Here is a 23,098-nt window from a genome sequence, read left to right on the forward strand (position 1 = left end):
TCAGCTTGTTTTCCTGCAGTGACACTTGTACCGGTGCTCCCACGTGCCAAGTTTTAGCTCAAATGAATTGTTCGTAAGTGGCCAAAAATACACAGACAGGATATGAGTAGGAAGCATAAAATGGGGTGGGAAGAGGTGGCAACGAATGCTGTCGTGATTAGGCTAAAGAGGCTGGAAAAACCTTAAAACATCAAATGCGTTTTTCAAGAGATGAATCTCCCTTGTATCTTCTGCCCCACCTTCCTGGCCAAAGTCAGAGGGTGAATTTTAGAGCAGGAAATGAAAATTATTGATGCATTAGCTTCCCCCGAGCCCAAAGTGCTATAGGCAGACATTTGCAAAAGGAGTAGGGAGCATTGTGGAACAGCTACTTGCTGGCACAGGCAGAGGGAGAAAGGCTGCAGTCCTCTCCCTTTCTCTGGGGAAAGATCTCGTGGTGTGACCTTCTTACGCAGGGAAAGAAGCATTCCTTGGTTCACAGTTACCCATCATGTTCTACATCTTGCTGCAACCCCAGGGACTTCAAGACAACCATACTGGAGACAAACTGAAGATGAACACGGCCCCAAAAGTGACTCTCAGCCTAACAACAAACTTCTCTCAGCTGCAAAAAAAAGCTCTTGACACACTAGCTGCCCTGCTGCACACCTGAACCTCTGCCAGACAAATGAATCAGCACGTCAGGGAGTGACCAAAAACACTCTTCCTTTAGGAGGAGGCAGTGGAAACGTCCATCGATCTCAACGCCCCTGTCTTACTCATGAATCGGTGGCGTGCAGGAGTCTGTTTACAAGGCAAACTCCTCCTGCCCCTCCTGAGCGTTTGTGAGGGACCAGCCATGCCACCCAGACATCCTCCCCTGAAGCATTTCTTCCCTGTCCAGGCTGGCACTAGCCAGGCAAGCAATGTTCAGGTTTAAGTGTCATGGTCCTCCTGGGGCTAAGGCCTTTGCTGGGAAGCAGTGTGGAAAATGCATTTGTCTGCCAAATTTATCTGTTAGGTCACCTGTAAAAGCAGTAGCTGCAGAGGCTGGCTTGTAAGGATTGTACGGTAGTAGGTGGGGTCGCAGCATACCTACACATTAGAGCAAATGTTTAATGAACTATTAATGCACTCGGGTAGTCAGCCCAAAGCAATCACCACTGCAGTGGCCAGTCACTCACCAATCTGCACGGCTGCGACTGGCAATAAACCACGGACACCCCTGGGGGATAACAGGGACCACCCAGGTGACAGTGTGGTGTCAGGACAGTCGGCTGGCGGCTGGACAAGCTACTATTTCTGGAAGAAGTGGTTTCGCTTTCCTTTCTTAAAGTCCCAGCACAAGGAAGAACAGCTCATTGTGCTCTTGATCAGAGCCTTAACACCACTGCGTGAAACAGCAGGGACGCAGCAGGAACCTTCTCCTACACCTTCCCCATCGCCCCGGCTGCTAGCCCATCCTGCCACACCGGTGCCAGCTCTGCTGGCAAAGCCTTTAAACTCCTTCTAGCCTGGAAAAGCCAAATGAGAAAGGAGAGGTGTCCCTGTTGTGCAGTGAGGAGCACGTGAGGACCAGCTCTGGGAGTCAGCGCCTGCAGCCAGCAGACATGAGCACGCTGCCAGCTGCGCAGAGGGCTTTGGTGCTTTGCCTGGAGACAGAGGCGATTCAATGCCCTCCTTCAGGCTGGGCTGGAGCAGAACAGGGCAGCGCCTTGGGCTGTGATCCGTCCTGCTCTGGAACATGACACACACGCAGTCACTCCCTGTTTTTACTGGCCTGACATCCGAGTCCTGATTTCTACACAGAGAAAATAAAAAGGATCCCTTTCAGCAACAGAGGCGCAGTGTCAAATCCTTCCCCCTTCTGAAAATCACAGCTCTAACCCCCTTGCTGCCCTCTAACCCCCTCATTCCCTGCCCGACTCTCTTCTCCCGATGCCCCATCTGCCAGCAGCCGGACAAGGGGACAGCCTTTGCTCGCAGGAGGTGTGGGCACAAAGGAAACCAGGCCGGAGGAAAAGGCTACAAAATTCCCCACACCACTCTTCCCTTCCTGGGAATCCTAAGGAACTCATGTTGCATTTCTTCCCAGGGGACTCACAGCACGCTTTGTCCCATTGGGATAGTTTGGAACTAGGATCTTTTAGTTTACGCCATTTTAAAGAGCTTTCATACAGCATGCACTCCTCTGCCTCCCCCCATGTTTCCAAAAGCATCTATTAATACTTGGCACGCTATTTCTGGGCTGGATTCTGAGGCTTGCTAAACCACAGCCCAGGCACAGGTAATGCTCAGCTTGGCAGCCCTGGAGGAGCCGAGCTCGGCAGAAGCAGCGAGCCCAGGCCTGCTCTGTGCTTTTCCGTGGCTTCTGCGGGGTTTCTCCAAGAGAGAGGAAAAGTGTGAATTCAGGAACTGTGACTCAGCCCCGAGACTCTGCCCACACTTCTTTCAGAGGGGCAGCAGAGGTGGAGTCAGCTTCCAATTTTTGTCCCAAGATCCTGGCGATTGTGGCTATTTGTGCGTTCTCCCTGGATATTTATAGGGCAAGGCACTGTCTAGACTTGCTTTTGGTTGTTTCTTTAAGGGGAGTTTTACCTCCTGGCAGGAATATAAAAGCTCCTAGTTTGGTTCAGCTTGTGCGGAGAGCCTTCCTCTGCCACACCGGCCTCTGTGGGCAGCCAGAGCCTCCAGCCCTGCCTGGGCTCCTGACCTGGGCCTCCACTAAGGGCTGTTTGCAGGTCGGCCACGGACTGCAAACAGCCACACAGGCGCGCGTGTGTGTGTACAGGTGTGCTGCAGGGGGATGATTTCCCATCCTTTCCCTAGGTGATCCGTGAATCTCACATTGGGAATTTGTAAATATTGGCACTTCTGCTCCACGGTATCAGTTTGTGTTTCTGAGCATTAACACAAGCTTCCATTTCAGCCCCGTGATGGATCAATAGTGCAGACAGCAGATGTGTCGCCTCCAAACTCCTAGTGCAAGCTGGCAGGGCTGTGTGGCCCGCAGGGACCGCTCATGCCAAGCCCAACTGCCGGACAAGCGTGTGGGTGTTCCCCTCTCGATGCTGGGAAGTTGGCCTGTTTTCTCAGGAAATACTTTTTAAGCACAAGTTGTTGTTTCTGAGGAGGTTGGTGAACAAGGCACTGGCTCCTTGGTTGCGATCCTCAGTGATGGGTATAAGTCTTATCCCATTTGGGCTGAGCACAGAAGGGCACAGCATATAAGAAGGGGAGAGACTTAAAAAGCAGCAGTCAGGGCCCATCAAAGCAGAGGGGTGGCTATAGATCGGAGGTGTCTTGGTCTAAAAGAGCTGCTCCCTGCTTCTTCCACGGAGGCTGAAGAAGACTTAGTTCTTCCCTACGTGGGCCTATGTGTTCAATAGCTATACAGTGAGTAACACACCAGTCCCAGCTGGGATTTGGCTAAATCCACAACATCTTTCTGCCAGCAACTGATGTCACTGACCTGCTGGGCTGGGTTGTATTTATCTGGGTGCTTGTCTTGTGGAGAATCTCTGTAATGTGAAAAATCCCATGTGCAGAGCAGGGAGTGTTCCTTGCAGGCACCCAGCAGGCTGTACCCACTGCCTGTGACTCTAATGACTGTAACACCTACGTGCTGTGCGTACCCTGATGCTATGCATGCATTCGGGCTCACCTCTTCCATAGGAGCTAGCATCTTCCCAAAGCGACCCGTGATCTTGAGTGGCTCTATCACTGCAAAGATGAAAACTTGAAAGGGTGCCACGGGTAGGATGGAGGAAGCAAAAAAACAGGACTCATTGCTTTCCAAAACATGGGGCTCTGTAAAGACATCTCAAAGAGGGCAGATAATAAAGGGGACTCCCAGGGAGTCTCTGAGAGAGATTGGTTGGATGCTTTTCCCTTCTCAAAGCAGGAATCACCAGCAACAGGTTCAAATGGAGTTGTGAAGTTTGGACTTGGTCTTGCTGAACCACCTTGACTTGCAAGGCCTGATTTGAAAGATGGGATTTGGAAATTTCAGTCTTAAGAGGAAACAAGAGCCTTGTTTGCTTGCTCTTACAAAGCAGCAACAACAAACGTAGCATGTTCACTTGCTTCTTTGCTCTGGATATGGGTTTCTCCTGATGCTATCTGACTAACCCAAACATAGGTTTTTTAGGAGCATATGCTCTTGGAAGAGACCCTACAGAATAGGTTTGAGTTTCTTCCAGTGAGGCCTGCCAGACTTCCTTACTGGCAGGTTCAGAAAAGCAACTGAAGGCAAGAGAAGGGTGGGTCCTTCATAAGGATGCTGGACCGGGACACAAGAGACCCAGGTTAAATTCTCAGATTTGCTGCAGGCTCCTGGGTTACACCCCACAAGCACTTTAGAGACCTAAAGCAGGCCATGGGAATTTACAGCTCTCGGGTGCCCCACGGGGAGCACTGAGCACACACCACAGAGCCTCCCCAACACCACAAAGCTGTTTTGTTAGTGGGATGGCGTGGGATGTAGCCCCTTCTGTCTGCCAGCTCCTCCCATATGTTACCACAGCAGGCAGGGCAGATGATGGGAGCTGGAGGGACACTCACAGGGGCCGTCTGGAGCGTGGACGAGCCAAGCAGCGCAGGACAAGTCCTGCCACAGTGCCTGTGCTCCCCTGCTCTTGTATACATGACAAGACTTAGCTCCGCAGGACAGCCGTCAAACAGCTTTCATCAGCATGACATTCCCTTACAAAAACACCCAGCAACTCTAACAGACAGCGCTTTGTTGTCCTGGGAAGTTAAAAAGATAGCATCACAAGGTGGACAGCTAATGTTTCTAGCTTTCTAACTGATGCTTTATGCTGCTTGCTGAGGCTTTTGCTAATCGAGCACCTCTGCCTGGCCCATCCAGTCGGCTCTGGCTGCCTGCACAGACAGCAGCACGCTGCTGGGGATCCGTGCCCTCCTGCCCTGGGGCAGCCTTTCCATCATGTACATTTCACCCGTGCCCAAGCCCCGTAACCTGCTTGGTGGTGCCTTCTCTCGCCATGTCCCAGGGCACTTCACGTGTGGGGCAGAACGAGGCCATTCCCACCACCAGCTCTGTGCTGCATGGATGGGGCTGCCTGGACTGCTTCGCTTGTTGACCTCAGCCCCGTTGGCCCAATCTGGTCAAGAAAAGCTTTAGGCTATGGACATCAAGTCCTACTTGGCCCCTTTTTAGTGACACGTTGGTTAAACCAGCAGTATTAGTACAATGGCTCCAATTAGGATAATGTTTCAGTGCAAGTCCACAGGCATTATGGAAGTCCTATCACACCTAGCAGAATTTTTCAAGGTCTGTTAGAAGTGAGTTAGCCCATGCGCAGAAAAGCTTACTACTATACCTAGGTAGCTTGTTGGGTTTTAAGGTTTTGGAGACGGTTCTTAAACAAAACTCTGCCCAGCTCAGGAGTAGCAAGTCCTACCAGACAGAGCAATGGGTGAAATGCAAGGTTGAGGTTTCTTTTCCTTCCTCTAGAACCAAGATGTACATGGTCATTGACGAGTTCTTTCCACCTCTTCATGCCACAGTTTTCTTGTGCATAAAACAGGTGAAGTAACTCTAGTCAGAACTGCACAGAGAAAGAAGTTTTTTTTTTTTTTTTTAATTATTTTTCCTGAAAGTTTCTGAGATTTGGCTTCATCCCAGCTTGGAATTAAAATGGAATATTTCAAAAATCTCATTCAATACAAACTTAGGGAAAATCGCACTCAAACAGCTCTTACACATAGATGAATATATTTTGCCCTTGACAAACATCAAACACAATCTAGCTGACATTAAAGTATACAATCCTGCTGTTTTAACAGATGTAAAATTGGAGATCATTTCAGACTGAACATATCAAATTTTCCACTCACAAGCATCTTAAGTAGAGCTTGGCCTTATTTTTCTTCTGCTGCTCCAGCAAAACCTGTTACATTTTGCCCAGCGTTTCTCTGCTGCTACAACTGTGTATTGTGATGGGCTCTGACAGCAACAAACCCTCTCCAGCCCGCTCTGATCTCAGTCTTAAAGGTGCTCTTAGACCCATGAGGAAAAACACTTGCAGGCACTAGATGCTGCTATTGTTATTGGTATTCACTGTGATTATGATGAGAATTGTACTGGCCCTAAAAATACACGAGTATTTCCCACTTTCAAGTTGTCCAATCTTCACCCAGCATTTAGAATTTTTCACAATCCCTTTCCATTTGCTTGAGAACAAAAACAATGCATGACCACAGCAGACGAGTGGGAAGTATTCCTGATAAAAATACCGTATGACAATCGCAGTGATCAGCCCACAGAGAAGAGAGCTATTACTTTTTCCTCTACCCCAGAGCTTCTCCACCCTTGCAGGGGTGCAGCTCCCTCTTCAAAGGCTCAAAGAAAGTCAAAACAATGCATGGCCCTTTTCCACTTACTATAAAAGTACAGAACTGTAGCACAGACAACAATGACAGGCTCCTACCATGAATGTGTGTGTGTCTTTGGGAGGATATTTGACCTTCAAGGGCAAGGATGTCCGGAAAGTCAGGGAGTGAGATTTCCTTGGCTTTAAAGCACAATGCTTCACCCACCTCAGTGTCCTTCAGCACTGGCTTCCACTGGTCTCCCTTGGGCCCCCAGTTCAGCACATGGGACCTCTGGGCATGGCTTGGGCGGACGGAGATGTGGGATGGAGGCTTTACAGGGTCACTGCTAAATTTGCCTCTTGCTTCCCTTCCTTATGCATGCTGGCCCCACTGGGGAAGGAGGAGAAAGCAGCCACACCCTGCAGGGAGATAAGAGAGAGATCAGGAACCCTCTAATCAGGAGAGCGTGAGCACAGCTGAAAAGACAGCAGGGAGAAGACAACATGTGCATCGGGGTTGCAGGTTGATGGAGCTCTTAGGGATGTCACCATGGGGATGGGGAACCCAGGAAAGCAAGCTGCTCGGCCACAGCCCCTTGAGCTTCTCGCTTCTTGTCCCTGGCTCCATCCACATTTAGAGGTGATGTTCTCTCAGCCCCTTCTTCATCTTATTCAAGTCTGGTTGTCTCTCAATTTAGCAAAATAATTATAAAGACTCCAACCCCTCAGAAGCGTGTCCTCCCCCAGTCAACCAGCCAGGATTCAATTAATATCAGACAATTTAAACTGAATTAAAAGTTCTGGCACGAGGATCTGTCCTGGTTTAATTTGGTCAGCATCACACCACACCCTCATTTTGCTTAACACAAGTTTGAACAGAGACACGGTCCTTAAAGCAGCATCAAGAAGGTTAAATAATGAAAATAGCATGAATAAATAAAAAGCAGGGAGCACAACAGGATAAAGACCTGCTGACTCGGCAGACGCTCGCACTGCTCCCTGCTCCGTGCCCTTGTTCAGGTGCAGGCAACCTGGAAGTGCGCACAACCTCCCAGCAGGCGGAGGGAGGGGGGCACTGGGGGCACTGGGGTTACTGTAATTACGAACAAGGAGATGGAGCAGGGATCACTCAGGCAGATGGGTCGGACAGAGCAATTGATATCAGCATTGCTGACATTTCATGCATTACAGCTTCTGCTCGGCTAAGCAAAAGCCTGTTGGAGCATCAGCGTATAAGCGGCACAAAACCCCTCGTGCTGTTTCCTGGGCGGCGGGTTGTTCCCATTGCACACTGCAGGCAGCACGCTGGCAGGTAGTTCTGGTAACTGCAAAGGTCTGGCGACACTTCTACTAGCTGAGGTACACACCGGCACATTCTGCCTTCCTCTAGGGAGCCCAGCTTATTCCCTTAGGTATTTTCTTATTAACCGTCAGCAGATAAAAAATTGGCCCATTTTATGGCTGGTCCTGTTCTACCCCTGAGGCTGAGCAGTGAATGCTGCCATTCCCATTCCTCTGGCAGCAAGGCAGGATTTGGCCAGACGGATTCTTCTAAAAGCAGGACCAGATCCCCTAGAGTTTGTCTTTTTCTTGTGAAGGAGAAACCAAAAGCAGCATGTCCTCGGCTGCGACCCTGGTTCCTCCTGTTGTTTTTTACATCTGGGGCCTGGGAGCAAGCTCTGAACTCCACCAGCCAAACACGGCACTCCCTTACCTTCTGGAGTAACCTGGATTTCAGCCCATTAAGGACACGGCCCTGCGGCAGTAAGTGAAAGGGAGCCAGAAATATTACATTAATAAGCAGAAACGTTCCCAGCTCTGATCATTAGCCATGGGACTAAAGTGCTCAGACAGTATAAAGTAAACATAAGAGAGCTGGGTTTATTAGAGCACGTTCCCTTTTCCAGGTATCTTATGCTAATGTACACAGAGATCTGAGAGATAGGAACCGTTTGAGGACTGTAAGAGGAAACCAGCAGACAGCTATTAACAGAGGAAAAATTCACAGGTACCTAAGCCTGGGCACAGGGACGGGTTTTCTTACGCTCAGAGAGGCTGGCAGAACACCAAGTTTCTATTCTAACATATATGAATTTATAGCCACATTTGTGTGTGCATGGACTTTGGTGTCTGCCAAAAGAGAGATGAAAATGGGAATTTAATATATGAAAATGGGAATTTAATATACTATCTACAAATTGCACTTTAAAGTAATTTCTACCTGTGCCTTAGCGCTGAGGAGCATAACTGCGATACAAAATAGGCTGAAAGCCATCAGGCTGAGCCCAGAACGTGCCAGGGGAGTCAGTGTGAACACGAGCGTGTGGCTGTGCAATGGTAGTAGCGGCGTGCTCGCATGAAGTGTGCGCACAGGCTGTGTGCCTCACCTGGAGAGCTGTATCTGGAGAGCCACAAAGCACATCCCTCTGACGTGTTACAGTTGGTAGGAAAGCTGCGAATCTGCCCTGACCTCAGGGCAAAAGGCACAGAGCGAAATACCACAAGCAAGCGTTTCCAACACGAGGAATAAAACCGGATACCTAGGGAATCTGCCGATGATACAACAAGCCCTGCAGCAGAGACAGTCAGCCTCCTGTTAGGAAATCCCAGATGCCAGGGATGACTCCAAAGTGTTCCCCAGGGATTGCACACAGATTGAGCCCAAACTCAGTTAAGCAAAACCTCAGGGAGGCAGCTCTGCACGTGCCAACCAACTTGAAAGGTCCCATTGCAGGAGCTCCTACTGAAGACAGTGATTAATGCCTTCCTTCAGACCACCAATGAGTGTTTTAAAGCCATACCTTTGAATTCTGACAACTTTATAATGAGGTGAGCGGGATCTGACCCAGGAGAAGGAAAAGAGGCGCTGAGTGCACAGCCCACACACAGGTGCCTCCCAAGCTTCTTAAAAGGGAATAAAAAACCTTGAAGAGTTTGTCTTGGCTTTCCTTCAACTCATGCACTAGAACTGAGGTGGATATCTTGGATCCCAATACGAAATGTCCCCCAAGTTTTTATTATACCTTGTTTTCCTTTCCTTTTTTTCTCTTGCAGTTCTGCTCTCAGAGCAGCGCCTGCATCTCTCTCAAGCGTTTTCTCGTTATTTATAATTCTCATCAGCAAAAGGAGGTGAAATATCAGTGCTAAGCCTGCCTGCCTCTCACCAAGTAGCCAGACAGTGCAATAATTTTTTTCTCCATCCTTATGCTGCTGGTGGAGCAGTCTTTTCTCTATTTGGGGAATACGCTGGGTAAGGATACTTTAACAGCTGATTTAGAGCCACATGGCATAAGATAATGGCAGTATGTGCATGAAAAATGACTCAGGACACTTACCATGGTGAGCACACGGCCACAGTGATCTGTGAGCCTGTTAATGGCCTCAGACAGGCCATAAAGGCAAAGGCCTCGTCAGGCCGTGCTAAACCATCATCAGGGCTGCGTTGGTAGCAGGCGGCTGTGCTGAGATGCCACGGAGTCTGGGTGTGCCTGCACGGTCTGGGTGAGAGGGTAGAGGTGGAAGTAGGTTTCAGAAAGGTTGTGTCATCTTCACCTCGGCCCAGGTCAGAGCTGTGACAAGTGTCTGAGCCACGGGGCAGAGACCGGCCTGGAAACCCCACCGTACCTAACTGACCGCTCTCACCTGTTCAGGCTGCTGCCTGGGGACCCCAAATCAGAGGTGGGGAGGGCACCATGCACACGGATAAATCATCTGAGCGTGTGATGGCTGGTTTCTGATTGCTAACCCTGTGTTCTCTGCTTCCGCTGCAGTTGCCTGTCCTGTGAAGCGACATGAGTCTCAAGGGATCCCTCAGCAGCAGCCCTGGCTCAGCAAAGTAAGGATCTCCATGGTGGGCTCCCTCCATCTCGTGGCTGGCACCTCTGCTCCTTCCCACCACCCGGGGGGATGCTTCTGGGGGTCCCACCTGCCATCCCCTGAAAATTCCAGGGGTTTGTTTCACCCTTCCTGGGCACCTCACAAGCTGTGGTGGTACCCAGCATCGCAGCCTCTCACCTCACGGGCACGTCCTTCCTGCACACTCCTGGTCTCCAGAGAGCGGGGTACAGGTGTAAGAGTGCTGCCGAGCATCGCCAGCACCCAGGGGGACATCGTGACAGGAGCTGCCAGCCACCCCCTGCCTCAGCCATGGCGCCTGACACCCTGAGGTGCTGCTTTGAGCCTCCCCTGTCCCCACCATTCCCTCAGGCTGAGCACTCCCACACACAGCCCGGGCAGGCAGGGCAGGGGGAGGGATGGCCTTACAGGGGATATAACCCATGCCTGGAGGCCTGACACCCCAAACTCAAAGCATTTTGCGCTCAGCTACGTCCTTCCACATTTTTACAGGGGCTGCGTTCAGTGTCTGAGCAGCTGCGGTGGGCTTTAAAAGGGTCCATTAACAAGGGCCCTAAGGCCTGGTTCTTAAGCTGCCTTGGGTTTAGGTGGACTCGGTGGTAAAATGGGAGTTCTCCTTTTCCCTGGCACGGACAGAGGAGCAAACACAGGCGATTTGGGGCCACAGCATACCAGATAGCTGTGGTGAGGAGGGCAGTTCTGCTCTCCTTTGGGATTGCCATGGGGCTGCGGTGACGATTGCCGCGTGCATCGCACGTGAGAGCAGATGTTAACAAGGTTAACAAGTGACGGCTGATTTCTGCCTTGTCTCTCTTACAGTGGCAGCATGGGCAGAGCGGATGGAGCCTCCAAGCTGAGCGCAAAGGACCTGTATGGTAAGTCATGCCCACGGACATGTAGGGTTTGCTATAGCAAGGGCACCTCTGGAGATCTGGAGCCAGCTGCTAGGGAGCTTTAGGCCGGTACTCAGCCCTGTGTATCAGACCTCCACGCACAGCAGGCTGCCCTGACATGGCAGTGAAAACACACCTTGCCTCCATGCTGCCGTCTCCCACGCGGGGCACAGTGGTGATTTCGTGCGGACAGAAGAGCAAACGCAGGCACGGCTTCCTCTCGCCCCCCCACCCGCCACCCAGATCCTCTCCAGTTATGCTATCAAGATAACCCCATAAGGGGCCCGGCAAAGGAAAAACTGTCCTCAGCATGTTAATGATTATACTCTTTTAACTACTCGGTGAGCCATGAAAACTCCAGTGCCCTTTGGCTGGTCGGAAGCAGAGGGAATCGGTGGGATCGGTGCTTGTGCAGAGCCTGATCTGCAGCTTGTCCATAAACCACTGGAGCTCCAGAGGAGCCAGTGAAACACAGGCTGAGGAGCACTAGAGAATATTTAGGAATCAATAACGGTTCTTCCTGATCTTAGAAGCTCTCTTAATGCATCCCAGGTGAAGCCCTGTCCTGTGGGATATGCTGGGATGGGCAGAACAAGCAGAGAGCCGTGTCAGAAGTCATCCCCCTCAGATGCTCTCTGGATAAGGAGAAGGGGTTTTGTTGGGGGGAACACTTGCAGCTTTCAGGGAGCCCAAACTTGCAAACGCTCCCACCAGAGAGCTGTCAGTTTGCCAGGTTGATGCTTGCACTGGGTGTGGAAGCGTTGTGACAGCCCCCTGTCAAGGAGCTTGTATTTGGTCGGAAAGCTCCCTTTGGTGCTGCAAGGCGAGGGTGGCTGTGTTTGTCCCTGGAAAGTGCTTTTGGTTGCTAGATGGCTTTGCCTGGAGTTTTATCAGTGTGGAGTGGTCTGAAACTCTGTCCCCCAAATGATGGATTTCGAGAAGAGGGCACTGGTGGGACGGTAGGGACTGTACTTAGAGGATGAACTGTTAAACACAGGAAATGCTAACTTTGATTAGCTGCAAAGAAGTGAAACATGGGAATAAAGGTGGACGAGCAATTTAATGCTACTGGACAGGGCTACTTGTGGCCTCGATGCTGCATGATGGGCAGGTGCCAAGAGAAGGTTTGAATTGTGTCTGTCATTTGTCTGGGGATGAAAGGACATGTGTTAAGCCCAGAAAGAAGAGAGAGGCTGAGGAGTGGCAATGTTCAGGTGCTGCTCCACTCTGCACGCAGGACTGCCATCTCAGTCATCTCATCTTGCCTCTGACAGCATCATTTCCTTTGCTGTGCTCTGAAAGCTCTTGCAAATCTTGCAAATCAGGGTCTGAAACATTTTAGTTGCAAGGTAAATAGGAAACTGTACAGAGACATGTGAAAATGAAACTGAGAGTTGAAAACTGTGTTGGAAACAGGGCACGAGCTCAGGTTAGCACCCACTGATGGAGACAGCCCAGGGCTCTGAATTATCAGGGTGTTGGGGTGGGATCTAATTGTGTGCACAGGACTGATGTGGCAGCATCTGGTGGTGAGTACTGCCCACCCTGCAATGCCTTCATCGTAAAAGCAAGCAAAGGGAAAGGGTGAAAAACTGCTTTGAAACCAAACACTTTCTCAAATAAGTCATTTTAAACACTGAGTTACATCTTCATATCTTCAAATTTTATTTATTTTTTTCATGGACACACCCCAAAAGCAAATTTCAGCAAGAACAGGCCCTCTCCCACCAAATTACAGCAAACCTCAAATGAGTACTGTAAGTCCAGAGGCCAAATCCTCAAGAGGAATTAAATCAGCGGCCCCTGATTTCCCTCCCGCCTCAGCAGGGCACTATGAGGGCTGCAGTCATTTACCGCAGAAATCAGTGGCTGTCGGCTGGCTCGGCTCCGTATGCACAAGCACGTCCGTGGAGTTTATGCCTGGCAGAGCTTGAGACTTGTTCACTAATTCAGTGTGCCTTTTCCAAAGGACACTCAGCGTGTGTTAAGCCGACATTTAAATGTTCGGGTCCCCTTCCCACTTGAATCCTCCCTCCCCCAACATCAGTTTCTGCTGTGAGCTGGCACATTTGGGGGTGGAGGGCAGGCAAGAACTAAAATTCCAGGGAGAATTATGTTTCATAATGAAACAAATCACATCAAGCCGAGCTGGCCTTGATTATGTGATTATGATGCTGCTAAGGGACATGCAGAGCTTAGGAGACTTTTTATGTTTCCATTTTTCTCCTGTGCAGTCAGGCTGGACCGTCAGCCTGTGCACGCTGCCAGGCCTCCAAAGCCTGGGTGCGATGAGCACACAGACATCTGCTGCATTTAAAGCTCGCTGGGTAACGTCCTTCTGCAGATCCAAAGCACACAGATGTCTTGGATTGGATATTAGGAAGAATTTCCTCATGGGAAGGGTGGTCAGGTGTAGGGGCGGGCTGCCCAGGGAGGTGGTGGAGCCACCATCCCTGGAGGTATTTAAGAGACGTGTGGATGTGGCACGTAGGGACATGGTTCAGTGGTGGACTTGGTAGTGATGGTTGGACTTGACGATCTGAAGGGTCTCTTTCAACCTCACTGATTCTGTGACTCGATAGCATGCAGCTCACAGTGCCCAGGTCCCAGCTGCTGGGCCACGCAGATCCGCAGAGGTGCCAGCCCCTGAGGAAGGTGGCTGCCCTGGTGTCACAGCTGGCCTGCTCTAAGTGCTGTGACACCGGGTACATGGCACAGCACCAAATCTTTTACGTTGTGGTGAGCCCAGAGGGATGCAGAGAGACCCAAATCGCCAGGGAATTCTGCAGAAAAATGGCTTACAGCCCTGAGATATCTTCCCCCAGCTCTATCCCTACCAGAATCTTGACCAAAGCTCTTTCTAGGGTGCTCAGCCATCCTTGGCGGAGTTGCCCGGCTGTCATGGGGGCCGTGTCATCCTTCCCACATCCCTTAGCAGAACAGCATCACATTTGCTCAGCTCCGTGTTCTGGAAGCATCGATGGCTGCCCATACAGAGAGCCCCAGCTCGGCGGGCAGCAGGGGGAATGGCTGTCACCTCTCAGGTTGCCACCTTGCTCAATGCACAGCAACCGGCTGAATAAATGTTAATGCGTACCATAAATAAATTAAGCCGCTTCTCCGCTTACCGGCGTCTCTTCTGAACCCAGACGAAAGGCCGTGGGGGGGAAACCAGTGTGGCTCCAGGAGGAGCCAAGGGAAGGGCTGGAAGGGAGGTGTCTGTGCATGCTTGCCAATCCTTCCTGTGGCGATAGCTGGGTGGACATCTGCAGGCACTCATCCAAGCTGCTTTTGTGGATTATCGGATGGTGCTGTCTCTCTTGAGGGATCAGGCGCTGTAACCGGGAGGAGCTGTATAGAGTCGAGGGGAGTTTAATGGTTATAGTGGGTTTCACACGGGGCTAGGAGAAGGAAATGGCCCTGCAGCAGATCTCACTTCTTTTTCATGCCGAGTCTGTCCCTGTGATGCTCAGCTGCTTTCTGCCCTGACAAGAGCCGGCGCCAAGCCGCCTGCCTTCCTCGATACGCTCATTTCTGGGAAAGACCCAACCTTGGTGTGGCACAGGGCTGGAAAAGGGAGTTCAGGGCACGAGCACTGCCGGCGGCCCGAGTTAGGCTGGAGAAACGCGGAGCTGCAAGGCGGCAGCGTGCGAGGCGCGATCACTTGACACTGCATGCCTCCCGTAACCCAAGAAAGGCTTCGGCACTGTAACAGGACACGGGATGCGAACACAAAGACAAGCGCCGCTCCCGCCGGGCCCCGGGACAGGTATCATCTGCCTGGGGAGCCGTGGGGAGAGGAGACCCATGAGCTGTAGGCAGAATACGCCGATGGTGAAGGACTGACTTAGGTTTAATGGTCACAAGCCAGCTCCTGGGGGTCTCTGCAGGCCTCCTGTATCTCTTCCCGGGGCTGTGTGGGCAAGATAAGACTGGACAGCTCCCTGCATGGCCCCTAGCCTGTAATTCCTTGCCGGTTGCTCTCCCATGTCTGCACTTGCACCTTGGGTGAGCACGAGGTGAAGCAGGGCCTTGGCGAGACACCTTTACAGACAGGGCTTGTGCCAGCTCAAGCAGAAAGACAGAAACACTGACTGGATACCGCCTTTCTTTCCCTAAAGTTAGCAGGCGTTTAGCAGCCCAGTTTTTCTTGCACACTCCTCCCGAAGGACTTGCTTACTGCTTGCCCAGGATCTCGAGCACAGGACAGGGCGCAGGGGCACACAGCTGTCTGCCTCCAGCGGCTGCACCACCGGGACCAACGCATTTCACCTTTTCCCTGCTCCCGCCCGGTGCCAGCATGGTCTGAAAGCTGCTCAGAGGAGGGAGTGTCCCTGCTGACGTTTTCCCAGTGCAATGGGGCAACAGCAAGGAGCTGAAATACTCCTGCGATAGGTGGAGAGAAAGGCAGGGCAGCTTTCCCACCTGCTGCTGCTGTTGGCTTCCCCAGCCCGCCGCAAGAAAACCCCCGGGCAGCGCTGATCTGCTCACACGGGTCCGAGTCAGAGCAGTGCCTGAGACACTGGCTCCCCATCTCCCCCGCCATCGGCCTTGAATAACTCCCTTGTCCGCCCCCCGGCTCCCTCTGTGCCACTTCAGCGTCTTTCTTCACGTCCCCTTTCCCGCCCGAGATTCCAGCTTCAGATTACGCCGGCTCCTCTCCAACGCTGCCTTGCGGGTGAGCCTTTTATTTAAAGCCTGGAAACGTAATACTCCAGCTGGAAACGGGGCTGGAAGAAAGCAAGTGAGCCAGCATTCCTGGTGGTTCCTGCGGACCAAAACCCGGCGGTGGCTCAGCAGGGAGGCGAAGGCTCTGCTCTGGGTGCTGCTGGCTCAGCTTGGCCCTGGCTGCTCTGAGCAGGCAGCCCTCACGTCCCCATCGCAATGCTTTTGGGATGGCAGCTAGCAATGGGGTCTGCAGAGAGGCCTTTCCCCCTCTGACCCCACAGTGCCTGGTCTGTACCTCCAGCAGCCCATTCTCCTTGCTGCTTCAAGCCTGCTGAGTGCAATTTCTCTCCTTGCATGGAGGATCTGCTCAGAGTTTACTCGTAGGGACATTTTCTTGAATGGAAACGGGTTGTTGGATGTGCCCAGGTACTCTGGGAACAAACGCTGGATTGGTTACTTAATGACGACAAAAACAATAGGGGAAACTTTTTATTATGAGTGGTTTTTGGTTCTCAAGTGAAGCAAATTTGTCAGTTTGTTTACTTAAGTCAAGGGCCTGATATTCAAAAAATGTCATTACCGGCTACGGGGAGCTTAGAAAACATCATTTTGAATTGTTTAGTGAAAAATAACCTGGCATATTTCTTCCAGCTCTGATGTTAAAGGAACAGGGAATGCCTCTGCCTGTGAGTTTCTCAATAGCCTGCTTATTTTCTGCCGAGCGGCTGCTCAGGATGCTGCTGTCCGTCCCTCGGCGTGCCGGGCACAGGCAGGCAGTGTTACTAGATGTGCACAGCCCGTGCACAAGGGTCAGGTTTTTATTTGCTATTCTAGAGTGGGTTGTGTCTTCAGCTAATAAAAGAGGAATGTGAGCAATTGGGCTTGAGCTAGTGGCAAATATTAGGCATGCCAGGGAGGAATTTAGCCTCCTGACACCGACTAGCTGCCAACATGCTATCAGACAACAGCTCCCCGCTGCCCGGCCCATTCACACCCCCAGCGTCAATGAGAGCCTTCTCATTCACTTCGGGAGCTTCCAGATCCCGCGTGCCATGTGCCACCCAAAAGGGGTAGCTGTCCCCACAGATTCCCATTGTCATGGCCACTGTTACTGACGGCCTCTGGCAGTTCGGAGGGGACCGTGGTGGTGGCAGGAAGGACAGGGTGCTCGATGCTTTGGGAGAAGCTGCAAAGAGGCTTCCGAAATGGAGCCTGGGCCGTGGCTCTAAAGCTTTTGGTGGCGTTTCATTCCTGCTGCCTTTCTCCTCTCACTGCTCAGCAGATCTTCTTGCAGTGCCACACTTTTACTTAGTTAGGGCTTAGTTACACAGTTAGGGCCGAAGGCTGGCTCTGCACTGGGGCGGCTTTGCTGACACGATCGCACCGATGCAGCGAGGTGCTCCCCTGTCAGACACTACCCCTGCCAGCAAAATTTTCCTGTGGCGTTGCTTATCCCAGCTCCTACGTGCAAAACAAGCTGATTGCAATGTTATTCCAACCTCCTGTGGTTTCTCCTTCCTTGAAATACTCATGCGGTGTGGGGGAGAGCCGGGCAGGCGATGGCACGGGGAAGGCAGGAGCGCTACGTCCCACACGCTCTCCCCTGTGCTGGCCAACCATGGGAACCCCCGAGCAGGGAAGCTCCGGCAGCAACAGAGCCTGCAGATGCCTCGGGGCCGGGAGCCCAGGCGCAGCAGGTCTGTGCAGTGCCCGACATCAGATCCTTGACTAACCCTGCAGAACCTGGAGCGTCCTCCCACTCGGCGAGGAAGCAGGAGCCTGTTGGGTCGGCAGAGCTGCACACCGCAGATGAGCGATCAGACTGCCAGATCAGATCTGGCCTCCTGCTCCCATCCTGGGAATGGATGCTGTTTCGTAAGGCTGCTTTATAATGCAGGCCTGGCAAATTTGCATAATTGCCATTAGCATTCTGAAGCATTTGCTGCTTCGTTTCTCCTCTGAAGGGCTGTGTCCTGACATGTTGCTTTGGCAGAAGAACCAGCTCATACTACATAGGCAGGTTACTATAAAGAGCACGTGTGCTGCTAGATAGTAAAATATAAAGAAAATGTAAAGAATTGGCAAGCTCCAGAAGGCAACAGCCAGGACTTTCCTCAGGCTGCTCTGATGGACACAGGGAGGTCTCCAATGCAATGCAGGGGGAGGGAATCAAGGAGAGGTCTTTGGCTTGGTACTGCCAATGATAACAAACCAATCCTATAAATGCCATAAAACATAATGTGCAAAAGAGCATAAGAACTATCAAATGGGAATGGCAGAGCCAAATCTGCTCAGGCTCACACCGCTTTTACACCAGGATCTCAGCTCTGAATTGCACTGCACTGGATCCTTACTCATCCCCTGCAGTGTCTCAGCTTTGTGTCCGTGTCTTTCACCAGGGCTTTGAAACAAAGCTCAGTGCTTGAGCAATAGTCCTGACTCTTGGGTCCCTTCGAAATCCTTGTAGGATAACAGCCTTTCTAGGTCTGTGGTCCCTGTCGCCCTGTGGTGCCAGCCCCTACAGAGACGGATGCTCTGCACCTGCCGCACTCTCACCTTGCCAGCACAAGGTGGCCGAGACCTGCGGCGAGGCAGTTCGCCAGCCATCTCCCAGACCTGACCCGGCAGGGACAGAGGGACAGATGTTCTGTGCTCGGATGCAGTTTCCCTCCCACGCCCACACCAGAGGTGGCTGTGCTCCCCCACGGTTGTGCAAGCGTGGTCTGCATGTAGGGCAGAAGCAACGACACCACAAGGCCATATCGTGTCGCGTTTCACTTGGCTGATATTACTCCTTGGTTCCCTACAGACTGCTTCACTGATGAGTTGTCCGTCCCCCACAGTTTCTACAGAGCCTTCCACCCAGCAACAGCAGAAAACAAATACGGGGAGATGCGGGGAGGATGAGGGAGGATCCTGGGTGATAAAACTCCCTAATTAAGCAGCGAAGGCTGTGCACAGAGGGCAGGCTGGGGCCTTCGCAACGCTGGTGCGAACGGCTGCGTTTGTCACAGCAGCACCTGTTTGCACCACGAGTGACTTGGCCCTGGCGTACAGCAAGAGCGTGGGCGAGTTTTCATTTATAGCAGAAATGATATTGCAACGGAAGGGCAGAAATGGCATCTCGGGGCTGAGCTTTGGGACCCTGCCCGTAACTGACCTGTAAGCCCTAATGAGGATCAGCAGAGCACCACAGTTCCCCCTCCGCCAGCAGGAGGAAAGTGCTCAAATTCCCCCAAAACTGCTGGAATGCTTCATGTCACACTTAGTGCTACAGCAGTCCTGAGGCCTTTCTGCCCTCCTCTGTACTACTCAAAATCCCTGTTGACTTTAACCAACTTTAACCCACTGGACAGAATTTATCCCGCTAGGCGATCTGTTTTGCACACAATGTGCCAGGTTGAAGGGAGTGTTCACAGCCACGTCTCAACCCCTGGAAAAAAGGGTGTTGCATGGAAATGGGGAGGGAACTTGGCACTTAAGATGTGTTTTGACTTCCTGGACTAAGCCGATAACCCCATTCCTCCAGGATGTGAGTTGATCGTACCTTCTTTCTCAGTAATTCCTGTCTTTCATCCTTTCCACTCCTCAATGTAAAGCCAAGCAAGATGCTCTCCGTTCCAGCCAGGACTTTTGTGTGTTGCCACTAGATTTTCAGCACAGCACCCAGTTTTGAGCCCATTCTGAGTTGGCAAAATCCACCTTGTTACCTCTGCAGTGGTCTCAGCTTTTTCCATTTCTTCATGTGGCCACTGGTGCCAATGGGAAACATCATTTCCGCAGTGCTGTTTTTCTGCGAGATATTGGTGACAGATAACATTCTTCAGAGAATGGCTTTGCAGTTTTTCCCACAACTCTGGGTATGACTTCAGATGAAAGCTAGCTGCTTAGGAAAAGACTGAACTGAATTCAGTTACAGAATCATTTACACTTTTTTTTCCTGAAAGAGGTGTCCTAGGGCTCATGGGACCAAATCTCTCGAGGCAAGAGATGAGACAATTTAATGAAGAAATACAGTTCTGCATGTGTGAATATCCCACGTGACATCCGTGCTTGAGTCATTCAAAACTTTCCAGAGTGTCTGTGCCAGACATACAGCAAATGTTTAGGCTCGGCATGACGCGACTGTGAATTACTTGTCATCATTTTCGAGGCTGCAGCAGTGGGTCGTACCCACCACCTCTGGCCTGATGATGATCCCCACGTTATGAGGGCTTTTTGTTGCCAGACACCAAAAGCAAGGGACAAAGCTCTATTGTTTTCCCGTCTCTTCGGCTCTCTTGGCAGACAGAAGGGAAAAAGTACAGCAGTGGTCACTGTGGGTCTCACGCCAGCTTTTATCACCTTCAGATGTTTGCTGTACTTGTGCCATGGCCCTGGAGCTCTCATGCCCTTTGCAATCCAGCCTGTGTTGCATCCCAGTAGCCCTCCACCACAGCAGCCTCTAAAGGGAGAGGTGACTCATTTAAAGAGGTGCACGCTGGTGTCTGTGCTGTGACAGCAGCTGCCATCCAATCTCAGGAAAACCGTCTTTATATTCCTGTAACTCTTATTCATCACATGGGGTTTATGCAAATTCCCTGCCTCCTGGGGATGCGGTATGGATTGGGTAACGTTACCATGCTCGGGTCTTCTCCATTGCAAGACGCTGTAGAAATGCAAAGTATTCTAGCATGAGAGGTGTCAGATAAACTGGGAGGAAATTGCTACTGCTGCTAGCGCTCCAGTGTTCATTCATACAAAATTAAGGAGATGGAGGACAAGGCTACGCAGAAGGGCAGTGTGGGAGCCACTCGGACACGTGTCCTATTTTCTCATGTCTTTTCTGGCAAAGGGAGTTCACCTGGCTCACATAAAGGATCTCCTATTATCCGCAGAGTTAAACAGCCACAGGTCTCCATGCGGGCATCACTCTGTGTGGCATATTTGCTTCATCCCAGCATGACCAGAGCCAGGTTTAAGCTAAGGTATAACAATGATGAATCCAGAGAAAGGCCTACAGTGTTTCATCACACTTCTTTGAAGTAAATATACCCATAACACCCTAACTATTTCTTAAAGCTTCCACATCTCAGACAGATGTGACCTAAGATTGCCTATTTTGTCATTTACAGCCCAGATCCTTACTTCTTCCTGCATTTAAATCAAAACTGAGCACTAGAAAAGGACATTTCAGTGTTTTGCATCTCTGCTGCCCAGGAAAGCCCAGCTGTTCTCAGGCTGTGAAGTTTTATTTTGAGGATACTAGGGGGAAACGTGAAAGGAAAGGTTTCCATGGGCATAGGGGCCAGGTAGAAGCCAACAAGGAGAGATTTCAGGAGAAGGAAGAAGCAGACATCTTAAAGTGAGGGACAGGAAAGAGAAAACACCCCCTTCCTCTGCCTCTGGCTCACAGGCTGGTGGAGAGGGAGCTCCAGGCCCCCAGCACTGGCACCGGGCTACAGGGCCCTCACCAGGGCTGGAAAAGGCTGAAGGGACCTGTGGCTGGGCTCCCTCTGTAAACCCCATCTCCCCAGTATCCACCAGCTCTTGACACTGCTCAGCACCCTTCCTTTCAGAGCTGAAGATGTTTCCTGTCCTAAAGTAAAAATCCTTTGTTTCCAGAATGACTGCTTCAGTCTTTTTCCACTCCCTTTTAAAAAGGAGCGGACGGGATGTCTTAAAGTCCAAATTTGCCTCCATCCCACACAGACGGGGTGTTCTCATTTCCATTAGTGTCATCGATGTACATGAGAAATGCTTGGTGAGGAAATTGAGGTTACTGAGAGAAAAAAGTTACTCACATGAGACACAACTCCCTGCGGACGTGTGTTGCCGTGTGCCCTGTTCCAGACCTTGCCCCACATTTGAAGTAGAGCAGACTGCAATTAAAACGTACGGCAAACAAAGTGCCATCGACCCTTCAATGTGAGCCTAAGGTGGGAAGTGGCCGTGCTGACATATTAATTAATTTCCTCAAGGTCACTCTGGGTGCTAAGGGCTGAGCAGGGAGCTGTGCTGGGTGTCTGAGGTCCTCTCCCCCAAGCTGCCCTCGCTCTGCCTCTGGCTCGGCGGTCGCGGTGTAAAGGCTCTGGCCCGGAGACCTGGAGCCTCGGCTGATGCCTCTGCCAGCGTGCCCTCTGAGAAACCATTTCTACCTGTGCTCAGCAGCCACTTCAGTGCTACCAGGACTTAGCTGGAGAGAAACACGCTACTGTGTTTTCAGTGACAGGCACAGAGGCACAAGGCTGCCCAGAGAAGCTGTGGGTGCCCCAGCCCTGGAAGTCTTCAAGGCCGGGTTGGATGGGGCTAGGGGCAACCTGGTCTGGTGGGAGGTGTCCCTGCCTGGGCCAGGGGGGTTGGAATTTGATGATCTTTAAGGTCCCTTCCAATCCAAGCCATTCTGTGGTTCTGTGTGATTCTGTGAAGGTACAAAGTATACGGGTGTCCTGCCAAGCTGATGAGACAGCTCTCGGGCTTGAAAACAAAAAAGGTTAGAAATCTGTTGCTATCAACCCTTGCTTCAAACAAAAGCACCAGCATCCCTTTTCATTTCTGTCCTCTCAGGGCCCCTCTTCGTATGATTAAGATGTTCCTGCATCTGCAGGCAGTTCTGCTACCAGTGCTCAGCCCTGTGTCTTTGCAGAAGTACCACGAGGGGCTCCATTTAAAAGCTCTTCTGTGCTGGCAAATTTTGTTTCACCTGAGAAAGATGAAAATCGGAAATTAAATCCCACAGAAAGCAACCCTTCAGGCCAGTGCTTGTTCTGGAGAGACACCTGCTGGCAGAGCCTGCAGAGCCCTAGCTGAGCTCTGAAACGCGTTCATCCTCTCTTCTGTCTCGATGGAAGTCAAGCAGAAATAAAAACATAACAGAGGTGCAAAAGAGGCCAGGGGAAAAGGTTCATGCTAAAGGGGTGGAACTCAAAGCAGGAGCGTGCTGCAGACATGCACTTGTCCCAGGGCCTGATCCCAGCTCCACCACCCCTTGTGTCTGACCAAAGCAGAGCAGTCACAGGGTGACAGCGCTGAGCAGTAAAACGCTGCAGAAGGCCAGCAGTCTAATATACTTGAGAGATTTGAGCTTGTTCAACCAGTTTTTAACTGCCCTCCCTGCCAGCCCTCTCATGTTAGGACAGTCAAAGAAACCTCAAATTCCCACTTGGTGTGAGCTGAATCGAAGTAAGCTGAAACGAGCACTCACGGGTGAGCTGGCTCGAAATCACATCTAGTTCTAGGCAGGAAAACCAAGGCATGTAACTGCATGTTACACGTGGGGGCACACACACTCCTCAGGAAGGATGTGTGGCTTGTTTGTAGAAATCCTGGCAATCGGTGCCAAGAAAGCACTTGCCTATTAGATATTTTAACTCCTGTCAACTCTCC

The 23,098-nt window shown here is 51.3% G+C and overlaps 1 protein-coding gene across 1 annotated transcript in view; it reads left to right on the top strand.

Annotated features, from left to right (window-relative positions):
• EPS8L2 (EPS8 signaling adaptor L2) overlaps positions 1-23,098 on the top strand; it is a 63,533-nt gene that overhangs the window by 10,599 nt on the left and 29,836 nt on the right. Inside the window, exons 2-3 of the mRNA XM_013198373.3 lie at positions 10,088-10,152; positions 10,992-11,047. Coding sequence (XP_013053827.1) covers positions 10,109-10,152; positions 10,992-11,047 — 100 coding nt within the window. The 5' untranslated portion in view covers positions 10,088-10,108. The remainder of the gene's footprint in view (positions 1-10,087; positions 10,153-10,991; positions 11,048-23,098) is intronic.

Source organism: Anser cygnoides, chromosome 5 (assembly GCF_040182565.1).
Source record: "Anser cygnoides isolate HZ-2024a breed goose chromosome 5, Taihu_goose_T2T_genome, whole genome shotgun sequence".
Classification (NCBI taxonomy): Eukaryota; Metazoa; Chordata; class Aves; order Anseriformes; family Anatidae; genus Anser; species Anser cygnoides.